The sequence below is a fragment of the Hyla sarda genome, chromosome 9 (assembly GCF_029499605.1).
Source record: "Hyla sarda isolate aHylSar1 chromosome 9, aHylSar1.hap1, whole genome shotgun sequence".
Taxonomy (NCBI): domain Eukaryota; kingdom Metazoa; phylum Chordata; class Amphibia; order Anura; family Hylidae; genus Hyla; species Hyla sarda.
Genome location: NC_079197.1, coordinates 135,498,112 through 135,523,851, shown reverse-complemented (window position 1 = coordinate 135,523,851; position 25,740 = coordinate 135,498,112). Strand labels below are relative to the sequence as shown.

The 25,740-nt window shown below is 42.5% G+C and overlaps 1 protein-coding gene across 6 annotated transcripts in view; it reads left to right on the top strand.

The window, feature by feature from the left end:
• SLC8A2 (solute carrier family 8 member A2) overlaps positions 1-25,740 on the top strand; it is a 176,904-nt gene that overhangs the window by 138,615 nt on the left and 12,549 nt on the right. For 3 of the 6 annotated variants that reach the window (XM_056541531.1, XM_056541532.1, XM_056541529.1), the window contains 4 exons: positions 15-118; positions 8,915-8,932; positions 12,376-12,500; positions 25,572-25,671. In XM_056541531.1, coding sequence (XP_056397506.1) covers positions 100-118; positions 8,915-8,932; positions 12,376-12,500; positions 25,572-25,671 — 262 coding nt within the window. In that variant the 5' untranslated portion in view covers positions 15-99. The remainder of the gene's footprint in view (positions 1-14; positions 119-8,914; positions 8,933-12,375; positions 12,501-25,571; positions 25,672-25,740) is intronic. The other 3 variants (XM_056541533.1, XM_056541534.1, XM_056541530.1) reach the window with 1 other exon arrangement.

Sequence of the window (25,740 nt, the reverse complement as noted above, 5' to 3'; positions counted from 1 at the left end):
TTCTCTCTCCTCAGTAAAACCCTACAAGTCAAGATTGTTGACGATGAAGAATATGAAAAACAGGAGAACTTCTATGTGATCCTGGAGGAGCCTCGATGGATGAAACGTGGAATTTCAGGTACCCTGGAATTACGTCATTTGCCCCCACTTTTATAATACCATTAACCATGAAGCCAAAATAGATATAAAAGTGGTCCAATCACAAAGCTGCTCTTTTTTCTGGCATGGAAGAGGTTAATCACAGCCTAAAAATAGTCTGTTAATTAGGAAATCTATGACAGCATTTGCTAATGGTTTATACGGCTCACATCATCTCCAGTGGATACCAGGCATTGATTTCCTTGGTTACTTTGTTGCTAAGCAACCTGCAGATGATTACACTTTTGCCTAGCAACATGTTTCATCGGTTGCCAAGGAGAATCATGCTGTGGTAATTTGTTGCCAAATAATGTTACCCTGTAAAGCAGGATATATTGTAACGCAGCAACGTCAGTTGAAACAGTTGCTAAGCAACAGGCAGTATAGCAGAAATATCTAAATAGATGTAGTGGAATGAGGGTACGACTCCTGGCTTTTCTGCATCGTGTAGACGCTCTGCAGGCTCTGTAGATATCTCAGGCTGTGTTACGCATCCCAATAATCAGTCTCATAGTCAATATGGCTGCTCTTCATGGAAACTCTGAAAATATGCAGCTGCTTTTTTTATATTGAAAACATCATTTACTATAAAATTATAATATTAAGGGATTGAGCCAAATGCTTGTATCTCCTTTTCACTGGATAAGTGCTCAGTAGTTGAATGTCTGACCACTGGTACCTTCTCTGAATTGGGGACCCCATAGGATGGATAACCATTTTTTTTTTTTTTAGGTTGCGCAAATGTCAAGTTTGTGGAGGTCAAAGCAGGACTGTGTATGTAGATGATAGGGAATGATTGTAGTAATATGTAGTAGGAATGGTGCAACCCTCGAAACTACTACTTCAATTAGGCTGTGTTCTTTACACAAGGCCCAGGGAAATAACACCTCTAAAGCCAGAGTTTATAGAAAATAACCTGTACATTACTCCTGGTGCAATTCACCACAGAAAAATAACACTATGGAATAATGCAGATTTGAAAAACAATTGTCACTGTCACAGTCCAGAATAATTTCTAGATTTGAGATTAAGTTTTAGACTTTTTTCTCCCTTTTGGTACGTGTTAGGCTCAGGGGCTAGGTCTCCCCTGGTTGATATGTATTCCCTCTGCGGTGTAGCCTTGGCTTGTTGAAGGATGTAATCTTGACTTGTGACTGGAACTAGGCATTTGACTGGTACTCGCAACTAGCTTGACTGTCCAATTTATCTGAGCCAGCTATCGGGGTCTTTATGGAGGTGTGCCATGGTGAACTGTTTTAGGATCCCTTCCCTCACTTACTTTTTTGGGGTTATCTGACACACTAGTTTCTTGGTTCGCATCCAGAACGGGAATCCCCAGCAGTGACACTGTCGCTGACTAGGCCAGGTCCAGAGGAATAGTCACATCAAGTCTTTCATTTGCAATCAGGCCCCTCTGAAAATGCGTTTCACCTGAATGCTACCTCTTGTAGTAAGTACCTCTGTAGCAGGACTTGCTAGGGAGGATGTCGCTTAGGACATGACTAATAAAGGGGTAGGATGCCTTTGACTAAAAATATTGAAGGTGGGAGAGCTGCAGGGCAGGTGTTTTCTGACCAGAAGCCAGAGCTAGACTGAACATGTACTCTTTGGATCCTCCTCCTATCTCTGGGGATTGGGATGGAGCTGGATAGAATTTAGCCCTAGTTGGACATGTGACAAATTGCCAAAGCTTCTAAATGTTAACCCCTTACACTCTATGTGAGGTTTACTGCATGAAGAAAATATATTGAGACACAGAAAAATACATTTGTAATGTAATAAACCTTAGAGAGATTGACCTCATCCTTTTAGAGACAGACTTTAGACAGAGCAGTAACCTTTGTGACCACAGCCCACCCTTATTTGATTTATTTCACTGTCATGTTAAATGGACATTAAAGGGTTTTTTACATCTCAACTAACAGTTAAACTTACAGGGAATTCGAAGGTAAATATTTTAGCAAACACATTCATTTAGCAAATGTGCCTCCTTTTCCTGCTCCTTTCATCTCCTTGTTGACAGTTCATTATCTAGGTTGCAGACCACCACTCCACTCTAGAAGAGGGCATCAAGCTGGTGTGTATATGTATATATATAAAAATATACACACCAGCCCAACCACCACTCAACTATCTATCTATCTATCTATCTATCTATGTACAAACACAAGCCGGACCAACCTCTTCTAGAGTGGGGTAGTGACCTGTAACCTAGACAACAAGCTGTGGCTACAGTGACTCCCGACATGTGCAGTATTCACAGGAGACCAGACTATGGGGATCCACCATTTCTTCTTCTTTTTTTTTTTTAATCAACTGGTGCCAGAACATAAACGAGATTTGTAAATTACTTCTATTTAACAATCTTAACCCTTCCAGTAATCAGCTGCTGTATGCTCCACAGGACGTTCTTTTCTTTTTAAATTTATTTTCTGTTTTATCACATTGTTCTCTGCTGACACCTCTGTCTGTCTCAGGAACTGACAAGAGCAGGAGCAAATCCCCATAGCAAACCTCTCCTGCTCTTGACAGTTCCTGAGACAGACAGAGGTGTCAGCAGAGAGCACTGTGGTCAGACAGAAAATAAATTTAAAAAGAAAACAACATCCTCTGTAGTATACAGCAGCTGATAAGTACTGGAAGGATTAAGATTTTTAAAAAGAAATAATTTACAAATCTGTTTAACTCTTTATATTCTCTCATATTATTACCTGATGCGAAGGGTCCTAGTGACCGAACTCTCCTATCAGGGTAGGGTCAAACAAGCTGTATTTTGCTGTGTATTTTCTGCAGCTGATTTTGCTACCTATTCACCTTCATGGGTAGAAAAATGCAGAAAATAGGTAGCAAAATATAGCATGTGTGACTCTACTCTTAATGGTATGACCACTGGAATTGGACTAATAGATAATAGATGTCTTCTGTTTATATCATATAAAATAAACATTTTACAAGCCGCATGGATATATTGCAACTTTTGAAAAGAGAGTATTACCCAAAAAATGTTTACATAAAAAAAAATGTGGTGCGCAATTGTTCCTACTCTTGTATGAATTTGATCTAACCCTAAAAAGTAGTGTGCACAAATAGCTCTTTGGAATTAAGGGGAGTAAAGAAGCAGAAATATCTGAAGAAGGAGGCAAATTTGCTAAATGTCAATGTATTTGCAAACATCTTTAATTTGACGTACCCTACAAGTTTATGAAACACAATCACCCAAGAGCACATGGCCTGGGGTACAGATATCCCTCTAAGGTAGGATTCCCTAAAATGTAACTTTTATTGGTATGTATTAAACAGAAACAAACTAATGGTGCTCAAGGGGAGTTTAAAAATACCGTATTTATCGGGGTATACCACGCACCGGCCTATAACACGCACCCTCATTTTACCAAGGATATTTGGGTAAAAAAATTTTTTTTACCCAAATATCCATGGTAAAATGAGGGTGCGTGTGTGCGCGTGTATACCCGCAGGAAAGGCAGGGGGAGAGAGGCCGTCCCTGCCCGCTTCTCTCCCCCTGCCTTTCCTGGGGTCTAGAGCGCTGCTGTCGGCCCTTCTCACCCCCTGGCTATCGGCGCCGGCGTGCGTCCCCTGCGTCGTTGCTATGCACGGCGCGGCGCATGACGCACGCCGGAGGCCTGCAGCAGCGCGGACCCGACTCAGGTAATTATGCCACCGGGGATGGGGGAGGCAACGGGGCAGCGGCGCCGGCAATGGGTGCCGCTGCCCCTTCTCTCCCCCTGGCTGTCGGCGCCGCTTCTCTCCCCCTGGCTATCGGCGCCGGCAATGGGGCGCCGGCACCGATAGTCAGGGGGACAGAATGGGCAGCGGCGCCGATAGCCAGGGGGTGAGAAGGGCCGACAGCAGCGCTCTAGACCCCAGGAAAGGCAGGGGGAGAGAAGCGGGCAGCGACGGCGTATAACACGCACACAGACTTTAGACTAAAAATTTTAGCCTAAAAAGTGCGTGTTATACGCCGATAAATACGGTACATGTACTATATGCGCATTCTCATCATATTAGCAGGTGGAACACCACTCACTCTAAAGGGTACCTCTCATCAAAAAAACTTTTGATATATTATAGATTAATGTATGCAGAATAACTTCACAACTGCATGTTATTAAAAAATATGCTTCTTTCTATTTAATTTTCCACTTTGAAGAAATGACCACTAGGGGTCTCCCTACCAGTCCTGGCAGCAAGCATTTCAGACTCATGCTGGAGTCCTAAACACTACGAGCTGCCAATCTGCTTTGTTCACAAAGGAGAACACTCAGAGCTGCCAGCCTGCTTTGTTAACAGTCTGTTTGGCTGTGAACAAAGCAGGCTGGCAGCTCTGAGTGTTTAGGACTCCAGCATGAGTCAGAAATGCTTGCTGACAGGACTGATCGGGAAAAATACAATAGAAAGAAGCATATTTTTCATTAACATGCTATTGGAAAGTTATTCAACATTCATTAATTTAAAATATATCAAAAGTTTATTTGATGAGAGGTACCCTTTAAGAACTAATAGTGGGAAACCAATGTATAGTCCCACATTGATTGGCATATGTGACATGAGCTAAAAACATGTCACATATGGCATATAGGGATATCTGTACCCCAGGCCATGCGCTCTGGGGTAATTGTGTATCATAATTATTCAGATCCTGGATTGCCCTTTGGGGCATTTGTGATTAGTTTCCCTACACGTTTAACTACTTTAGTTGGGATGGGAGCACCACTTTAATGTAAAAATTACCATATACAAGTTATATAATGGCCAAAAATCGTGCTGCTCATGATGTACATTAGAGATGAGCGAACTTACAGTAAATTCGATTCGTCACGAACTTCTCGGCTCGGCAGTTGATGACTTTTCCTGCATAAATTAGTTCAGCTTTCAGGTGCTCCGGTGGGCTGGAAAAGGTGGATACATTCCTAAGAAAGAGTCTCCAGCCCACTGGAGCACCTGAAGGCTGAACTAATTTATGCAGGATAAGACATCAACTGCCGAGCCGAGAAGTTCGTGACGAATCGAATTTACTGTAAGTTCGCTCATCTCTAATGTACACACACAGGGCAGCTTTTCCTGAAAAGTCACCTGAAATGACGCTTTAAAGAGGTACTCCACCCCTAGACATCTTATCCCCTATCCAAAGGATAGGGGATAAGATGTCTGATTGCGGGGGTCCCGCCGCTGGGGACCCCCGCAATATAGCTTGCGGCACCCACCTGTTACTGCTCCGGAAGCGCTTGACGGGTCTGGCTCTCGACCACGGGAATGGAAGATCGTGACGTCATGACGGCCATCACGCCCCCTCCCTTAGACTTGCATTGAGGGGACGGGGTGTGACATCACACGGGGGGGGGCGGAGTCATGACGTCACGGACTTTCGTTCCCGTGGTCGCGACCCAGACCCTCCAGCGCTTCCGGACAAGAAACAGGTGGGTGCCGCATGCTATACTGCAGGGGTCCCCAGCGGCGGGACCCCCGCAAAGGATAGGGGATAAGATCTCTAGGGGTGGAGTACCCCTTTAAGGTAATCTGAAGATTTATTTATTTTAATAAACATTATTTCTGTGTACCCATAAATCATTGTGTTTTATACAGTAACTATATGTAAGCACGGATAAAAAAATAATAATAATAATAATCTTTTTGGCACAGATGTGTTAAAAGTGATTTACACAAAATATATTTGCAAGACTAAAAATAGGAGCTTGGAACATGGCATTGCAAAACATTAAAACTATATCTTTCCTACTAGGCACTAAAATAGATTCACAACAACATTGTTTTCTTCTATTGTTTTTCTTCGTCATAAAAGGAGAACAATAAAAAAAAACATTGCCAGATCCCCTGCATGCTGTACACCAACAGAGCCTGACGAATTTGATTGTCTTTATTGGGGTCCATCAGATATCTGTCATGGTGTCTGGCATTTTACCGGACACAATAATGCAGCATGCTGTGCTATTTGGTCTGGGGTGAAATACTATTATGGGATGTGTAGTATTATTGATTCCTCACCAGAATGAGAGAAATATAGGAAATTTAGATGTCTCAACATTGCCCTCTAGTGGTAAGGCGTGTGCATCTTCTCAACTTTTTTATGTAATTGGGGTCTGACTGGATCATTTTAACCCTAATATTTCCTACACCCAAGTACGGAATAAATACATTAGGTATACATTCCTTAATAGGATTTGCTGTGACTAAGGGCACTTTGTGGGTCCAAAAGGGTAAGCAAACTTTTGCACTATGCTGTGTTATCCTGTTTGGATTTTAATCTTGTTCCATTTAATAAAATCTTTTAATCTTGTTCCATGAAATAGAATAACCTGTCACTATGCATTGCATACAGCTGTATACAGCCCCTATTAAGTTCCGTACTAGCTGTAGAAATGCCAATACTGTTCGCCCCCTAGTGGCGCTGCATATAGTTATAATTATAAAACTTAAAGTGGTTTTCCCACCATTAGGACTTTCTTAAAGTGATATTCCAGTGGGAAAAAAATGTTTTAAAATGAACTGGTGCTAGAAAGTTATACAGATTTGTAAATGACTTCTATTTAATAATCTTAATCCTTCCAGTATTTATCAGCTGCTGTATGCTCCAGAGGAAGTTGTGTAGTCCTAGTCTGACCACAGTGCTCTCTGCTATCACCTCTGTCCGTGTCAGGAATAGTCCAGAGCAGAAGCAAATCCCCTTCACCTACTCTGGACAGTTCCTTACAGGGACAGAGGTGTCACCAGAGAACACTGTGGTCAGACTGGAAAGAACTACACAACCTCCTCTGCTGAAGCATACACTATTAAATAGAAATAATTTACAAATCTATATAACTTTCTGGCACCAGTTAATTTGAAAACATCTGTTTTCCACTGGAGTACCCCTTTAAGATCTTAACAATGGTTTCTTGTGTTTTCCATTGTTAGGCTACGTTCAGACTACGGAACATTAGTGTGAATGGGTCTCCGCGAGACCCGTTCACAATGCGGAATCTCCGCGGCGGACAATTCCGCCGCTGAAATTGTTCCGCGCAAAGAAAGAAAATGTTTATTCTTTGCGCGGATTCCGCGAGCACTGCATAGACATCAATGGTGACGGCTCAGTGCCCCGCGGCCCTAGCGCCGAAGCATCTTCGGCGGCGGCCACCAGGTGGAATCTCCGTTCGCGAAATTCAGCAAGTGGAGATTCCGTAGTGTGAACGCACCCTAATGGAGCAATAGTCACAAGTGCACACACCGCTGCTCCATTCATTGTCTGTGGAAGCTTCTGGAGATGGTCAAGTGCTCTCCCGCTATATCTGACAATGGCCACTACTCTGTTATAAAGGGAGACACTGGGCCCTGTTCTCAAGATTGTGGAGGTTCCTAGCAATCAGAGCCCCCTTGATCGTACACATATCTCCTGTGACTAGGGAATAAGTTGTAATGGTGGGATACCCCTTTATCCCCTTCAACAAGTCTGGAAACCTGAAGTTCCCATACTTATATATTATGACATTTATTCTGCATCGAATATTGAACCTAAAAGTGTAATGGTGAATATATAGACATATAGGTAATTTATTTATTATATTTATAATATTTGCTAAGGGACCCTATGAGTTCTGTAGCAACAGATTCAGCTGCTTATCAGTGTAAACCAGTGTTTCCCAGCAAGGGTGCCTCCGGCTGTTGAAAAACTACAACTCCCAGCACGGTGTAAGCAATGGGAAGAATGCCACAATTACCAGAATATTAAAAGTATCTATTTACTTTAAAGTGTTTTACTGTTACACTTTCTAGTTCAAAACTAGATATGGTCTGGCACTTCAGCTCTAATGGGGTTAAAGGGGTTATCCAGGAGAAAACTTTTTTTTAATATATCAACTGGCTCCAGAAAGTTAAACAGATTTGTAAATTACTTATATTAAAAAATCTTAATCCTTTCAGTACTTGAGCTGCTGAAGTTGAATTGTTCTTTTCTGTCTAAGTGCTCTCTGATGACACGTGTCTTGGGAGCTGTCCAGAGTAGAAGCAAATTCCCATAGGAACTGCACAGAGTGGAAGAGGTTTGCTATGGGAATTTGCTTCTACGCTGGACAGCTCCCGAGACACGTGTCATCAGAGAGCACTTAGACAGAAAAGAACAACTCAACTTCAGCAGCTGATAATTATTGGAAGGATTAAGATTTTTTAATGAAGTAATTTACAAATCTGGAGCCAGTTGATCTAAAAAAAAAAGTTTTTTCCTGGAATACCCCTTTAACTGCATTTCTGGAGGGCTTCGCTACTACATGGGACTATGTGCACGTATAAATGGTATTTCGGTGGGGCTCTATTGTGGAAATGTAGATATCATATGTTGAAAAAAAAAGTTGAAACAATGGCCACTCACCAATACCGGTAAATTCAGTCTTTATTCATGCGATTTTCATGTGCCAACATAAACACTGAGGTGGGGAGCTGCGGAGAGGTTTTAGCAGGAGCGAGGAGCTCCGACCAATCAAAACGTTGAACGTGTTTTTGTGAAATGTCAAAAGTTTATTTTAAGGGACAGTAACGCTTAAAATATATATGTTTATTGGTGTAAAAATAAGTGAAAACATTAAAAAAAGGTAATAAAGATACAATACAAATATATACATATATACAGTATATAGCGTAGCTACAAGTGAATATCTAGTCTTTTTTTATAGGGCAGTTTGCGGGGTGCATGTGATGGGCGATGGGTAACTTCTTACTTTTGACATTTGATACTTTATTTCTGTCTTTTCACTTTCTCCTCTCTCTCCAGCTCTGTTACTCAATCAGGGTAAGATCTTTTCCTTGTCTTTATTATGTTTTTTCAATTCTTATTGCTTGTGATGCACCCAAAAATAAATTTCAACCCTATATACAAGAATTCATGGTTATTGTTGCTCGCGAATATTCACAATTCGAATTTTAAATGCCAATATGCGATATTCGCGTTTAAAATTCGAATTGTGAATATTCGTGAATTGTGAGAATTCGTGAATATTGCGAATATAGCACTATATATTCGCAATTACGATTATTCCCTTTTTTTTTTGTTCACAGTGATCACTGATCATTCCTCTCTGCTCTTCGCATATGCGCATATTCACGAATATTGGTATGGTATAGGGAACTAATGGGCTAGTGCAGTGGTCTCCAACCTGTGGACCTCCAGATGTTGCAAAACTACAACTCCCAGCATGCCCGGACAGCTGCTGGCTGTCCGTGCATGCTGGGAGTTGTAGTTTTGCAACATCCTGAGGTCCGCAGGTTGGAGACCACTGCACTAGTGCATTAACTCTGTGATTTTCTGCCTCTTGAAACCAATAGGCCTATTGTGGTCTATGGGGATCTCACGGTTTGTAAAACTGTAAGATAAGCAGGAAGGTCTCGGCAGTACAGTAGATGGGAGACTGTGCAGTGGTTTGAGTCCCGGGGTGGGACAGAGTGTTACAGTGTTGTGGTTAAACTTTACTTTCCTGGGAAAAGCTGCACTTTAAAAAACTGTACTGCTGAGACCCTCCTGCTTACCTTACAGTTTTACATATGGTGAGATCCCCATAGACCACAATGGGCCTATTGGTTTCAGTGGGAAAAAATTCAGAAAGTTAATACACTAGCTCACTAGTTCCCTATACCATTAAAGAAGTGAGGGCTCAATATTCGCATCGATTTTCGCATATGCGCATAGAAAAAATTAATATAACAATATGCGAATTTCGCGAATATATGACGAATATTCGAATGACGAAATGTCGCGAATTCAAATATGGCCTATGCCGCTCGTCACTATTCATGGTCAGTTATTACTGCTGGCCACTCACACAACATCTGTGTCCGATCCTGCCCACTCCTGCAAACATTTTGTCACAGCTTTTAGAAATAGTCCCCCCCGTGCCACTTTATTACCCCTTGTGCCATTTCATCATCCCCTGTGCCATTTTAGAGGTTTGTGAGACTGTGCAGGATATTGCAAGATTTTGCTGTATGTTCTGTGATCGCCTGCTCCTGTCCCCAACAACCTCATTACTGCCCGTGCTCCCAAGTTTTTTTTATAGGGTCCTGCGAGACCTACGGCATCCCAATCATGATGCAGGGCTCCAATACGCACTGCTGCTCCATTCAGCTCTACAGGCCTCCTGAAGATACAGTAGATATCCAAGAATCAATATACAGTATATAATCACATTGCTCGGATATCTTAATCAGGCACATGGAGCATAAAGGGGTATTCCAGGGAAAAACTTTTTTTTTTTTTCCCCCTATCAACTGGCTCCAGAAAGTTAAACAGATTTATAAATTACTTCTATTAAAAAATCTTAATCCTTTCGATAATTATCAGCTGCTGAAGTTGAGTTGTTGTTTTCTGTCTGGCAGCAATGCTCTCTGCTGACATCTCTGCTTGTCTCGGGAACTGCACAGAGTAGAAGAGGTTTGCTATGGGGATTTGCTTCTACTCTGGGCGGTTCCCGAGACAAGTGTCATCAGAGAGCACTAAGGCTAGGTTTTCACTTGGTTTTTTTTCTGGCAGTTTTTGGAATACCGCCACTGCAGTTTTTGAGCCAAAGCCTGAAATGTATTCAAAAGGAATAGGACATATAAAGGAAGAACTTATACTTCTCCTCCCTTATGGATCCACTTCTGACTTTGGCTCAAAAACTGCAAGAAAAAAACCCAAGTGGAAACTTAGCTTTATACAGAAAAGAACAATTCAACTTCAGCAGCTCATAAGAGATTTTTTAATAGAAATAATTTACAAATCTGTTTAACTTTCTGGAGCCAGTTGAGAAATATATATATATCTATCTATCTATCTATCTATCTATCTATATATATATATATATATAAGCTTTTTCCTCGATAACCACTTTAAAAAAGCAGCTTTACAAATGTCTGACCACTGCTCCATTAAACCAGGAGGACTTAGGACCCCCATTCTCATGATCTGTAGGACTCCCAACAATTAGCCCCCCCACCGATCAGACACCTGTGTATAGGTACTGAGTGATGTTGGTGGGGAAACCCCTTGAAGAGAAAACATTGAGGTGCAGCGTTAGCCAAGGTATGCCAGTTCAAATGCCAACCCTGCCCACAGTGCATTTGACAGTGTTTATTCTAAGGATTGCAATAGTGCCTTATTGCCTTACAATATCACAACAGTACAGTAAGGAAAGTAATGGGTTGTCCTACCTACCTTCTACAGTGTGGTGATCCGCTGTGCACAATCACATTTTCATTAAAAGGGGCCCCTCAATGATCAGCAGATTATAGGGACCCACATCCATCAACTGTTAACTGTGGGGGAACCTGGCAGCAAGTGTACAGTTTCATTGCAGCACAACCACAGGTGAAGTTAAGCACTACACAGTCCATATTAAAATCAAATGGCTGTCCTTGCATGGACATTTTGGGTCCCCCAGATAGAGAGACACCTTTGCAGCTTCTTTTAACTCTCAAAGATAAGGTTCTTGGTCAGATGACCCCTTAAAGGGGTACTCCGGTGAAAACCTTTTATTTATTTATTTTTTTTTTAAATCAACTGGTGCCAGAAAGTTAAACAGATTTGTAAATTACTTCTATTAAAAAATCTTAATCCTTCCTGTACTTATTAGCTGCTGAATACTACAGCGGAAATTATTTTCTTTTGGAAACACAGAGCTCTCTGCTGACATCATGAGCACAGTGCTCTCTGCTGACATCTCTGTCCATTTTAGGAACTGTCCATAACAGCATATGTTTGCTATGGGGATTTCCTTTTTACTCTGGACAGTTCCTAAAATGGACAGAGATGTCAGCAGAGAGCACTGTGGTCATGATGTCAGCAGAGAGCTCTGTGTTTCAAGCGGAAAAGAATTTCCACTGTAGTATTCAGCAGCTTATAAGTACAGGAAGGATTAAGATTTTTTAATAGAAGTAATTTACAAATCTGTTTAACTTTCTGGTACCAGTTGATTTAAAAAAAAAAAAAAAAAAAAAAAAGGTTTTCACCGGAGTACCCCTTTAAGTAATGGGTATCGTATAGGACAGTGGTCTCCAACCTGCGGACCTCCAGATGTTGCAAAACTACAACTCTCAGCATGCCCGGACAGCCAGCGGCTGTCCGGGCATGCTGGGAGTTGTAGTTTTGCAACATCTGGAGGTCCGCAGTTTGAAGACCACTGGCATAGGATATGTGATGTCTTATACTGTCAGGCACGTAAGATTGTGATGGTTTCTAAGACATCTTTTCTCTGCGACCAGATGATGAAGACAAGAAGCTGACTACAGAGGAGGAGGAGGCTCGGAGGATTGCAGAGATGGGAAAGCCAATACTTGGGGAGCACTCCAAGATGGAGATCATTATCGAAGAGTCCTATGAATTCAAGGTAGTTTCTATATTCTGTTTAGGTTTATTATAGTATTTATTACAATAAGTTCAAGTTAATCGTATCAGGACACCAGAAAAATGTATGGCCCCATATTTTGCATTGGCCAGGATAACTATGCTGGGCGGCAAGTACACCTTTTCATGCACCTGAGTTGGAGTGGTCTTCTATGGCTGTAGAACAGTGTTTCCCAACCAGGGTGCCTCCAGCTGTTGCAAAACTACAACTCTCAGCATGCTGGGAGTTGTAGTTTTGCAACAGCTGGAGGCACCCTGGTTGGGAAACACTGCTGTAGAGTGTAAAACCAATATGGAACCACCCAACCAGTCCAGTTTTGAGGAAGAAATCTGGTCTGACTCGAGATTTGAGAAGATAGTTGGTCAAAATCATTTCTATCCAACCTTGTCCGTGGGTTTATATCCCCAAGATCTTACCGCTATCTTGTTTATGTTGACTTCTTATTCCCAGTTCGTTCTTTAGGATTTGTTGTGTGAACTGGGATTACACACTGAAATGTAATACATCTTGAAAAGCAATGTAACCAGGGATAGAAGCCTGCGGCATTAATACGTAGACGCCTCTCATCTGTCATCCATGCAGTTCCTTCTCCTGCAACTTCATAATTATCACTTTCAGCAGTCATCCGTAAAGCGCTGTGACCAGATTAGCGCAGGGATTTATCTGCTTTTTGCTGTAGTAAAGCCATAAATAGGGGAAGAAGGCTGTATAATCCTTATTTAAGCTTAAGCGTATCTGCGGTGCTGTGGTAGCAGAAATGCTTTCTATATGAGTTGCACACTATTGCTGCTGAGGTGGCATCCAGCTGTGAGCGCTGGCGGGGTCTCCAAATCCCTTGTCTTGTGTTATGCTTTGTGGTTTGATATGGCCGGATTGTACTCCAGTTCTATGTACATGTGACGTTTCACGCAGCTAATCCTGCAGTGTGAGCTAATCCCGTGGGATTCAGCAAAAAATGTCAAGTGGGGTCAGTGGGAACGAGATCAAGGGGCCCCTTACCTTTTACTCTTAAACAGGTTTCTTTGTTTCCAGAGATTAGAGAATATTTCAACTCAACACCAACAAGTTAGAGTTTGGTTAAATTTGGGGTGATCATGTATTTTCAGATTTTTATGATTTAAAGGGGTATTACGGGCAAAAACATTTGGATAGGGGATAAGATGTCTGATCGCGGAGGGTCCCGCTGCTGAGACCTCCCGCGATCTCCCTGCAGCACCCGCATTCTATGCGGGGACTGCGTCTCTAGTTTCGGAAACCTCTGGGTTTCCGGGACTGGTGACGTGACGTCACGCCCCCTCCATTTATGTCTATGGGAGGGGGCGTGACGTCCATCACGCCCCCTCCCATAGACATGAATGGAGGGGGGCGTGATGTGATGTCACGTCCCCAGTCCCGGAGGTTTCCGAAACTAGAGACGCAGTCCCCGCATAGAATGCGGGTGCTGCAGGGAGATCGCGGGAGGTCTCAGCAGCGGGACCCCCGCGATCAGACATCTTATCCCCTATCCTTTGGATAGGGGATAAGATGTTTTTTTTCCCAGAATACTCCTTTAAGCCTAAGGCTAGGTTCACACTACGGAATTTCTGACCAAATTTTGTTTTTGGGAATGTCGGTTGAAAATTCCGGTGCATTGCTGCCACTGGGATTCCCCTGCAGAGTGCCCATTACGGATGTAATGCTGGAGGTTGGCAGCTGCCAGCACGTACCATGTCCCGCTGCCTACCTGGGCTGAACTACTTGCACAGTTTGTACTTGCTGTAGGCTCTGGACTGTTCCCTCTGCACAGTCTCAGGCGGCGGCAGTGTCTGCCGCATCTAGTAAGGGTCACACAAAGTCTGCTCTTTAAGGGTCTGTGCGCGCCTCTGATTCTGCTCCCCCTCCAATCCCTGACTGGCATCACCTATTTAATGGCCCTCCTCTCCTTGCCGGAGCAATATTGTAGTTTCCTGCAAACAAAGGTATCATATGTTGTGTTCCTGTGTACTAGTTTCCTGATCAGTTTCTGTTCCTGACTTAATCTCCGCCTGATCCTTCGGCACCTGCTCCTGTGTTTAAAGATAATACTGGTGCCAGAAAGTTAAACAGATTTGGAAATTACTTCTATTTAAAAATCTTAATTCTTCCACTACTTATCAGCTGCTGTATACTACAGAGGAAGATGTATAGTTATTTTCGGTCTGACCACAGTGCTGACACCTCTGTCCATCTCAGGAACTGTCCAGAGTAGGAGCAAATCCCCATAGCAAACATATGCTGCTCTGGACAGTTTCTAAAATGGACAGAGATGTCAGCAGAGAGCACTGTGGTCAGACAGAAAGGAAATTCAAAAAGAACTATACAACTTCCTCTGTATATACAGCAGCTCATAAGTACTGGAAGGATTAAGATTTTTAAATAAAAGTAATTTAAAAATCTGTTTAACTTTCTGGCATCAGTTATTAAAAAAAATATATGTTTTCCAGCGGAGTACCCCTTTTAACTTTGGACTGTTTGACTACACCTCTCTGCCAGAAAGCTAGTTCCATCCTGCTGCACCTGAGTTATTTAGACAAATTTACTATAATTCAAAGCAGGAACTGGTGTAGATTATAATGTAAATCTATAGTGGAATTCATTTTGTGGCACATAAACAACCAAAGAAAACATTTGCCACATCTGCGATGGTCTGCAGAATAAGAAAGGCCTATCAAACATCAGTCTTAGTAAAGCTGCCCCTTTATGTCTTTTTTAATAGATACATTGATTCATTTTCTTCTCTTCCCTTCATTCCTTCTAGGCTGTCTTTTATGTTATTTAGTACAATTAATTATGTATGTTGCCTATGGAAATGACCCACAATGACTGTCTAGATACAATTACATCCAGGGTAAATCTATGCCATATCCAAGGGATATGAAAGAAAATGATTGTTCGCTCATTAGGACATGACTAAAGGGATATAAAGATAGAAGCAAAGGGTCTGCATATGGCGACTCTATGTTGCCTCAATATAGGAAACCCTCATTAAGATTAATTACTTTATTTTCATTTTTTACTACATTTATATCCCGGAGATCTTTATAAAATGTTCTTCCACAACTAAACATACGGATTTGGGCTATATCTTGGACTTTTAAAGATGTGATCCTTGAGAGAGTTGCTTACATCTTGGGATGTATTGATTTTATAGCTTCTGAGCAATACATGGTTTATGGATATGAAGCAACTGCCCATGAAGGTGTTATCATATCTAGGATATATGGACTTTTGCATTATCCTATAGCTTCTTAGCAAAATGTATGTATAATGGGTTCCATCTGCAGATCTGGGTTATACAAACTTGTACAATGTTTTCCTACACCGTCAATAAATATATAGAACCGGATTTAGACTGAGTGGGGCCCCCAGATATACTATAACAGTGATCTTCTCAGTGCTGCCTGTCAGTAATAGCACCCACATATACTATAACAGTGATCTTCTCAGTGCTGCCTGTCAGTAATAGCACCCACATATACCATAACAGTGATCTTCTCAGTGCTGCCTGTAATTAATGGCACCCACATTTACTGTAACAGTGATCTTCTCAGTGCTGCCTGTTAGTAATAGCGCCCACATATACTATAACAGTGATCTTCTCAGTGCTGCCTGTAATTAATGGCACCCACATATACTATAACAGTGATCTTCTCAGTGCTGCCTGTCAGTAATAGTGCTCAAATATACTATAACAGTGATCTCCTCAGTGCTGCCTGTCAGTAATAGCGCCCACATATACTATAACAGTGATCTTCTCAGTGCTGCCTGTAAGTAATAGTGCCCACATATACTATAACAGTGATCTTCTCAGTGCTGCCTGTCAGTAATAGTGCCCACACATACTATAACAGTGATCTTCTCAGTGCTGCCTGTCAGTAATAGCACCCACATATACTATAACTAGGATCTCCTCATTGCTGCCTGTCAGTAATAGTGCCCACATATACTATAACAGTGATCTTCTCAGTGCTGCCTGTCAGTAATAGCGCCCACATATACTATAACAGTGATCTTCTCAGTGCTGCCTGTCAGTAATAGCGCCCACAAATACTATAACAGTGATCTTGTCAGTGCTGCCTGTCAGTAATAGCGCCCACATATACTATAACAGTGATCTCCTCAGTGCTGCCTGTCAGTAATAGTGCCCACATACACTATAACAGTGATCTTCTCAGTGCTGCCTGTCAGTAATAGCGCCCACATATACTATAACAGTGATCTTCTCAGTGCTGCCTGTCAGTAATAGCGCCCACATATACTATAACAGTGATCTTCTCAGTGCTGCCTGTCAGTAATAGCGCCCACATATACTATAACAGTGATCTTCTCAGTGCTGCCTGTCAGTAATAGCGCCCACATATACTATAACAGTGATCTTCTCAGTGCTGCCTGTCAGTAATAGCGCCCACATATACTATAACAGTGATCTTCTCAGTGCGGCCTGTCAGTAATAGCGCCCACATATACTATAACAGTGATCTTCTCAGTGCTGCATGTAATTAATGGCACCCACATATACTATAACAGTGATCTTCTCAGTGCTGCCTGTCAGTAATAGCACCCACATATACTATAACAGTGATCTTCTCAGTGCTGCCTGTCAGTAATAGTGCCCACATATACTATAACAGTGATCTTCTCAATGCTACCTATCAGTTATAGCGCCCACATATACTATAACAGTGATCTTCTCAGTGCTACCTATCAGTAATAGCGCCCACATATGCTATAACAGTGATCTCAAGGCTGCCTGTCAGTTATAGCGCCCGCATATACTATAACAGTGATCTTCTCAGTGCTGCCTGTCACTAATTGCGCCCACATATTGTCAGTAATAGTGCCCACAAATACTATAACAGTGATCTTCTCAGTGCTGCCTGTCAGTAATAGTGCCCACAAATACTATAACAGTGATCTTCTCAGTGCTGCCTGTCAGTAATAGCGCCCACATATACTATAACAGTGATCAGCTCAGTGCTGCCTGTCAGTAATAGTGCCCACATATACTATAACAGTGATCAGCTCAGTGCTGCCTGTCAGTAATAGTGCCCACAAATACTATAACAGTGATCTTCTCAGTGCTGCCTGTCAGTAATAGCGCACACATATACTATAACAGTGATCTTCTCAGTGCTGCCTGTCAGTAATAGCGCCCACATATACTATAACAGTGATCTTCTCAGTGCTGCCTGTCAGTAATAGCGCCCACAAATACTATAACAGTGATCTTCTCAGTGCTGCCTGTCAGTAATTGCGCCCAGATATACTATAACAGTGATCTCCTCAGTGCGGCCTGTCAGTAATAGCGCCCACATATACTATAGCAGTGATCTTCTCAGTGCTGCCTGTCAGTAATAGCGCCCACATATACTATAACAGTGATCTTCTCAGTGCTGCCTGTCAGTAATAGCGCCCACATATACTATAACAGTGATCTTCTCAGTGCTGCCTGTCAGTAATAGCGCCCACATATACTATAACAGTGATCTTCTCAGTGCTGCCTGTCAGTAATAGCACCCACATATACTATAACAGTGATCTCCTCAGTGCGGCCTGTCAGCAATAGCGCCCACATATACTATAACAGTGATCTTCTCAGTGCTGCCTGTCAGTAATAGTGCCCACATATACTATAACAGTGATCTTCTCAGTGCTGCCTGTCAGTAATAGTGCCCACAAATACTATAACAGTGATCTTCTCAGTGCTGCCTGTCAGTAATAGCGCACACATATACTATAACAGTGATCTTCTCAGTGCTGCCTGTCAGTAAAAGCGCCCACATATACTATAACAGTGATCTTCTCATTGCTGCCTGTCAGTAATAGCGCCCACAAATACTATAACAGTGATCTTCTCAGTGCTGCCTGTCAGTAATAGCGCTCACATATACTATAACAGTGATCTTCTCAGTGCTGCCTGTCAGTAATAGCGCCCACAAATACTATAACAGTGATCTTCTCAGTGCTGCCTATCAGTAATAGTGCCCACATATACCATAACAGTGATCAGCTCAGTGCTACTTATCAGTAATAGTGCCCATATATACTATAACAGTGATCTTCTCAGTGCTGCCTGTCAGTAATAGCACCCACATATACTATAATAGTGATCTTCTCAGTGCTGCCTGTCAGTAATAGCACCCACATATACTATAACAGTGATCTCCTCAGTGCTGCCTGTCAGTAATAGTGCCCACATACACTATAACAGTGATCTTCTCAGTGCTGCCTGTCAGTAATAGCGCCCACATATACTATAACAGTGATCTTCTCAGTGCTGCCTGTCAGTAATAGCGCCCACATATACTATAACAGTGATCTTCTCAGTGCTGCCTGTCAGTAATAGCGCCCACATATACTATAACAGTGATCTTCTCAGTGCTGCCTGTCAGTAATAGCGCCCACATATACTATAACAGTGATCTTCTCAGTGCTGCCTGTCAGTAATAGCGCCCACATATACTATAACAGTGATCTTCTCAGTGCGGCCTGTCAGTAATAGCGCCCACATATACTATAACAGTGATCTTCTCAGTGCTGCATGTAATTAATGGCACCCACATATACTATAACAGTGATCTTCTCAGTGCTGCCTGTCAGTAATAGCACCCACATATACTATAACAGTGATCTTCTCAGTGCTGCCTGTCAGTAATAGTGCCCACATATACTATAACAGTGATCTTCTCAATGCTACCTATCAGTTATAGCGCCCACATATACTATAACAGTGATCTTCTCAGTGCTACCTATCAGTAATAGCGCCCACATATGCTATAACAGTGATCTCAAGGCTGCCTGTCAGTTATAGCGCCCGCATATACTATAACAGTGATCTTCTCAGTGCTGCCTGTCACTAATTGCGCCCACATATTGTCAGTAATAGTGCCCACAAATACTATAACAGTGATCTTCTCAGTGCTGCCTGTCAGTAATAGTGCCCACAAATACTATAACAGTGATCTTCTCAGTGCTGCCTGTCAGTAATAGCGCCCACATATACTATAACAGTGATCAGCTCAGTGCTGCCTGTCAGTAATAGTGCCCACATATACTATAACAGTGATCAGCTCAGTGCTGCCTGTCAGTAATAGTGCCCACAAATACTATAACAGTGATCTTCTCAGTGCTGCCTGTCAGTAATAGCGCACACATATACTATAACAGTGATCTTCTCAGTGCTGCCTGTCAGTAATAGCGCCCACATATACTATAACAGTGATCTTCTCAGTGCTGCCTGTCAGTAATAGCGCCCACAAATACTATAACAGTGATCTTCTCAGTGCTGCCTGTCAGTAATTGCGCCCAGATATACTATAACAGTGATCTCCTCAGTGCGGCCTGTCAGTAATAGCGCCCACATATACTATAGCAGTGATCTTCTCAGTGCTGCCTGTCAGTAATAGCGCCCACATATACTATAACAGTGATCTTCTCAGTGCTGCCTGTCAGTAATAGCGCCCACATATACTATAACAGTGATCTTCTCAGTGCTGCCTGTCAGTAATAGCGCCCACATATACTATAACAGTGATCTTCTCAGTGCTGCCTGTCAGTAATAGCACCCACATATACTATAACAGTGATCTCCTCAGTGCGGCCTGTCAGCAATAGCGCCCACATATACTATAACAGTGATCTTCTCAGTGCTGCCTGTCAGTAATAGTGCCCACATATACTATAACAGTGATCTTCTCAGTGCTGCCTGTCAGTAATAGTGCCCACAAATACTATAACAGTGATCTTCTCAGTGCTGCCTGTCAGTAATAGCGCACACATATACTATAACAGTGATCTTCTCAGTGCTGCCTGTCAGTAAAAGCGCCCACATATACTATAACAGTGATCTTCTCATTGCTGCCTGTCAGTAATAGCGCCCACAAATACTATAACAGTGATCTTCTCAGTGCTGCCTGTCAGTAATAGCGCTCACATATACTATAACAGTGATCTTCTCAGTGCTGCCTGTCAGTAATAGCGCCCACAAATACTATAACAGTGATCTTCTCAGTGCTGCCTATCAGTAATAGTGCCCACATATACCATAACAGTGATCAGCTCAGTGCTACTTATCAGTAATAGTGCCCATATATACTATAACAGTGATCTTCTCAGTGCTGCCTGTCAGTAATAGCACCCACATATACTATAATAGTGATCTTCTCAGTGCTGCCTGTCAGTAATAGCACCCACATATACTATAACAGTGATCTTCTCAGTGCTGCCTATCAGTAATAGTGCCCACATATACTATAACAGTGATCAGCTCAGTGCTGCCTGTCAGTAATAGCACCCACATATACTATAACAGTGATCTTCTCTGTGCTGCCTGTCAGTAATAGCTCCCACATATACTATAACAGTGATCTTCTCAGTGCTGCCTGTCAGTAATAGCGCCCACATACACTATAACAGTGATCTTCTCAGTGCTGTCTGTCAGTAAGACTGCCCACACATACTATAACAGTGATCTTCTCAGTGCTGCCTGTCAGTAATAGCGCCCACATATACTATAACAGTGATCTTCTCAGTGCTGTCTGTCAGTAATAGCGCCCACATACACTATAACAGTGATCTTCTCAGTGCTGCCTGTCAGTAATAGTGCCCACATATACTATAACAGTGATCTTCTCAGTGCTGCCTGTCAGTAATAGCGCCCACATATACTATAACAGTGATCTTCTCAGTGCCGCCTATCAGTAATAGCACCCACATATACTATAACAGTGATCTTCTCAGTGCTACTTATCAGTAACAGTGCCCACATATACTATAACAGTGATCTTCTCAGTGCTGCCTGTCAGTAATAGCGCCCACATATACTATAACAGTGATCTTCTCAGTGCTGTCTGTCAGTAATAGTGCCCACACATACTATAAGAGTGATCTTCTCAGTGCTGCCTGTCAGTAATAGCGCCCACATATACTATAACAGTGATCTTCTCAGTGCTGTCTGTCAGTAATAGCGCCCACATACACTATAACAGTGATCTTCTCAGTGCTGCCTATTAGTAATAGCGCCCACATATACTATAACAGTGATCTCCTCAGTGCTGCCTGTCAGTAATAGTGCCCACATATACTATAACAGTGATCTTCTCAATGCTGCCTGTCAGTAATAGCGCCCACATATACTATAACAGTGATCTTCTCAGTGCTGCCTGTCAGTAATAGCGCCCACATACACTATAACAGTGATCTTCTCAGTGCTGTCTGTCAGTAATAGTGGCCACAAATACTATAATAGTGATCTTCTCAGTGCTGCCTATCAGTAATAGCGCCCACATATACTATAACAGTGATCTTCTCAGTGCTGCTTTTCAGTAATAGCACTCACATATAAGTGATCTTCTCAGTGCTGTCTGTCAGTAATAGCACCCACATATACTATAACAGTGATCTTCTCAGTGCTGCCTGTCAGTAATAGCACCCACATATACTATAACAGTGATCTTCTCAGTGCTGTCTGTCAGTAATAGCGCCCACATACACTATAACAGTGATCTTCTCAGTGCTGCCTATCAGTAATAGCGCCCACATATACTATAACAGTGATCTCCTCAGTGCTGCCTGTCAGTAATAGCGCCCACATATACTATAACAGTGATCTTCTCAGTGCTGCCTGTCATTAATAGTGCCCACAAATACTATAACAGTGATATTCTCAGTGCTGCCTGTCAGTAATAGCGCCCACAAATACTATAACAGTGATCTTCTCAGTGCTGTCTGTCAGTAATAGTGCCCACACATACTATAAGAGTGATCTTCTCAGTGCTGCCTGTCAGTAATAGCGCCCACATATACTATAACAGTGATCTTCTCAGTGCTGCCTATCAGTAATAGCGCCCACATATACTATAACAGTGATCTCCTCAGTGCTGCCTGTCAGTAATAGTGCCCACATATACTATAACAGTGATCTTCTCAATGCTGCCTGTCAGTAATAGCGCCCACATATACTATAACAGTGATCTTCTCAGTGCTGTCTGTCAGTAATAGTGCCCACAAATACTATAACAGTGATCTTCTCAGTGCTGCCTATTAGTAATAGCGCCCACATATACTATAACAGTGATCTTCTCAGTGCTGCCTGTCAGTAATAGCGCCCACATATACTATAACAGTGATCTTCTCAGTGCTGTCTGTCAGTAATAGCACCCACATATACTATAACAGTGATCTTCTCAGTGCTGCCTGTTAGTAATAGCGCCCACATATACTATAACAGTGATCTTCTCAGTGCTGCCTGTAATTAATGGCACCCACATATACTATAACAGTGATCTCCTCAGTGCTGCCTGTCAGTAATAGCGCCCACATATACTATAACAGTGATCTTCTCAGTGCTGCCTATCAGTAATAGCGCCCACATATACTATAACAGTGATCTTCTCAGTGCTGCCTATCAGTAATAGCGCCCACATATACTATAACAGTGATCTTCTCAGTGCTACCTATCAGTAATAGCGCCCACATATACTATAACAGTGATCTTCTCAGTGCTGCCTGTCAGTAATAGCACCCACATATACTATAACAGTGATCTTCTCAGTGCTGCCTGTCAGTAATAGCGCCCACATATATTGAAATTTAATACATGTATAAATGTATGTAGTTATGGCAAAAATCTAAATTAGCTACAATATCTGTTACTGGTTCCACACTGGTTAGACAGTGATATATGTGCTGAAATTGTATAGTTACCCTCCATCATACTTTCTCCTATTACCTTCTCCTTCCTTTATCTATTGCTCAGAGCCCATACACAGCACAGACTACTACTATTACTATGTATCTGCCAAGACCTGCGATGACATCATCAGGAGTCCTAGCCTATAAGAGTCATCGCAGGTCCTAGCAGATCAATAGTAATTCTGTTAGTGCTGTCTATGGGCTCTGTGCAGCCCGGACAGGTTTAGGGCTATACTAACACTACTGTATTTTGCAGCGATTTGCTTAACGTTGTGGCAAAAACACTGAGATTTTACCACGATTTTACGCAAATTGCAGCAAAATGCAGTAGTGTTAGTATAGCCCTAAATCTTTTCAGGGCCAGTCAATATAAAACCTATACATTGAGTTCATACTCTAAGGCTGGGTTCACACTGACTATCTCCATCCAGAAAAATTCCGGCCAGAAATTCAGAGTGCATCCAGCGGTGACTGAAATCAGGACCACGCGGACATTGCTGTCCCCATAGACTGCAATGTCTGCAGAGTCTATTCTGCCAGAAGAAGGAACAAGTCCATTCTTTTGGCGGCATAATTTCAGTGGCAATACGTCTGCAGCTGAAATTCCGTTGTGTGCACTGTGCACTGGAATCCCTTTGCCAGCAATGCGGTTTTCTTGCATCGGAGTTTCTGATCTAAATTTCTGAGTGGAATTCCAGCTGGAAATACCGAAGTGTGAACACAGCATAAGGGTATGGTCACACAGTGGAATGTCCCTGTGGAATTCCAACGTAATGTTCCACATGGATATTCCACTGCAGCAGAGTCTCATTGATTCCAATGGGATTCTGCTGCACTGTTCACACTGAAACATCTGACGTGGAAATCCTGATTCCGGCTTCCACCAAAAAAATACACTTGTCCATAGTTTTTTTTTGCAGATTTCGCTCAGAAATGCATTACCGTCTATGGGACAGCGCATTTCAGAGCGGTCCTAGCGCCTGCTGGATTATTGAAATGTGTGCAACGGGAGGACATTCCGCACATTTTATGCCATGAACATGGCCTAAGAGTGCCCCCTTCTGCTTGTAGCAGACCTGAAATCTATTAACTTGCACTTGTTGGGTATGGAAATAGAGCTCTTGATCCTGGTTTGGTTCATATAGGTGGTGACAGAACTACCAATTATAAAATTATAAAAATTAATAATAACAAGAAACTATTGTATTTTATGATGTTTTATGTTTTTTTTTAATTGTCTGGTGACCTGATGTTGGAAACAAACGCATATATATGCAGACAGCAGATTGAGCGTGGTAGATTGATCGCTGTAGTATTTATGTGCCACCATTGGCCTAATGTGCTTAGACACAATGATCTCACAAGGCCTGGAGGAATTCTGCACCGATCTTCTCGGGGGGGGGGGGGGGGGGGAGGGGGGAGGGGGTCATGACATGAAGTGTAATATATACAGCTTTATTGATGTTGCTATAACAATAACTAAGACTACTCGCTCGGATCAAACATGTGGGGATTTGGTCAGTGTATAGGCAGTGAAGCCTTCAGACAGACCCCAGAGCATTACTATTGTCATAGACAACTCTAGTGTGTCAAAACCTATTCCCCATAAGATCATTAAATTTTTTTATTTTTTTTACTAAAGTTTAGAAAAATGAAAAGTGAACCCTGATTGTTGTGCAGGCACTATATGATGGGTGCTGTATATTCTATTTGAATGATGCAGATCTAAAGGAGTCCTCTAGAAAAAAAAAATTTAATAAACTTTCACTCACCTTCCTGCCTTCCCCTGGAGCTCTGCTACAGCTGATCGGTCCTCCGGTCCAGTCTTCTGCCTTCTTCCTGTGCACGGATCGTCCCACGGTGATGTCCCGCCTCGGCCGGTGATAGGCTGAGCGCCATTTGACGATCCGTGCACAGGAAGAAGGCAGGAGACGGGACCGGAGGACCGATCAGCTGTAGCAGCGCTCCAGGGGAAGGCAGGAAGGTGAGTGAGTGAGCGGGCACAACGGAGGAGAAATAGTCGGCGCTAGAGTAATCCTTTAAAGTCGCTTATTAGGAAAAGGAAACCAGTCATCACATTCATGCTGCTTGAACCACAAGTGCTTGGGGCAGTCCCTGGTAGCTTCTCCCTGCCCCGCCAGCCTAATTCATATATCCTTCCCTATACCTGCACAAGGAGAGATCTATCAGTCTAGACTGGTGGGGCAGAGCTACCGGAGACCACCCTGATCACTTGTGGTTCAGGCAGCATGAAAATGATGGCAGGTTCTCTTTAACCTAACTGAATGTTGTTTAAACATTTTATGAAAATTCAGCTTTATTCAATATGCTCTCTCCCTACAGAGCACAGTGGACAAACTTATAAAGAAGACAAACTTGGCACTGGTGATCGGCACCCACTCCTGGCGCGAACAGTTCATGGAAGCCATCACCGTCAGTGCAGGTCAGTCTAAGGACTCTTATCAAATGGGCTTGATAAAACTGCATGATATTCACAGGTCAATTACACTTT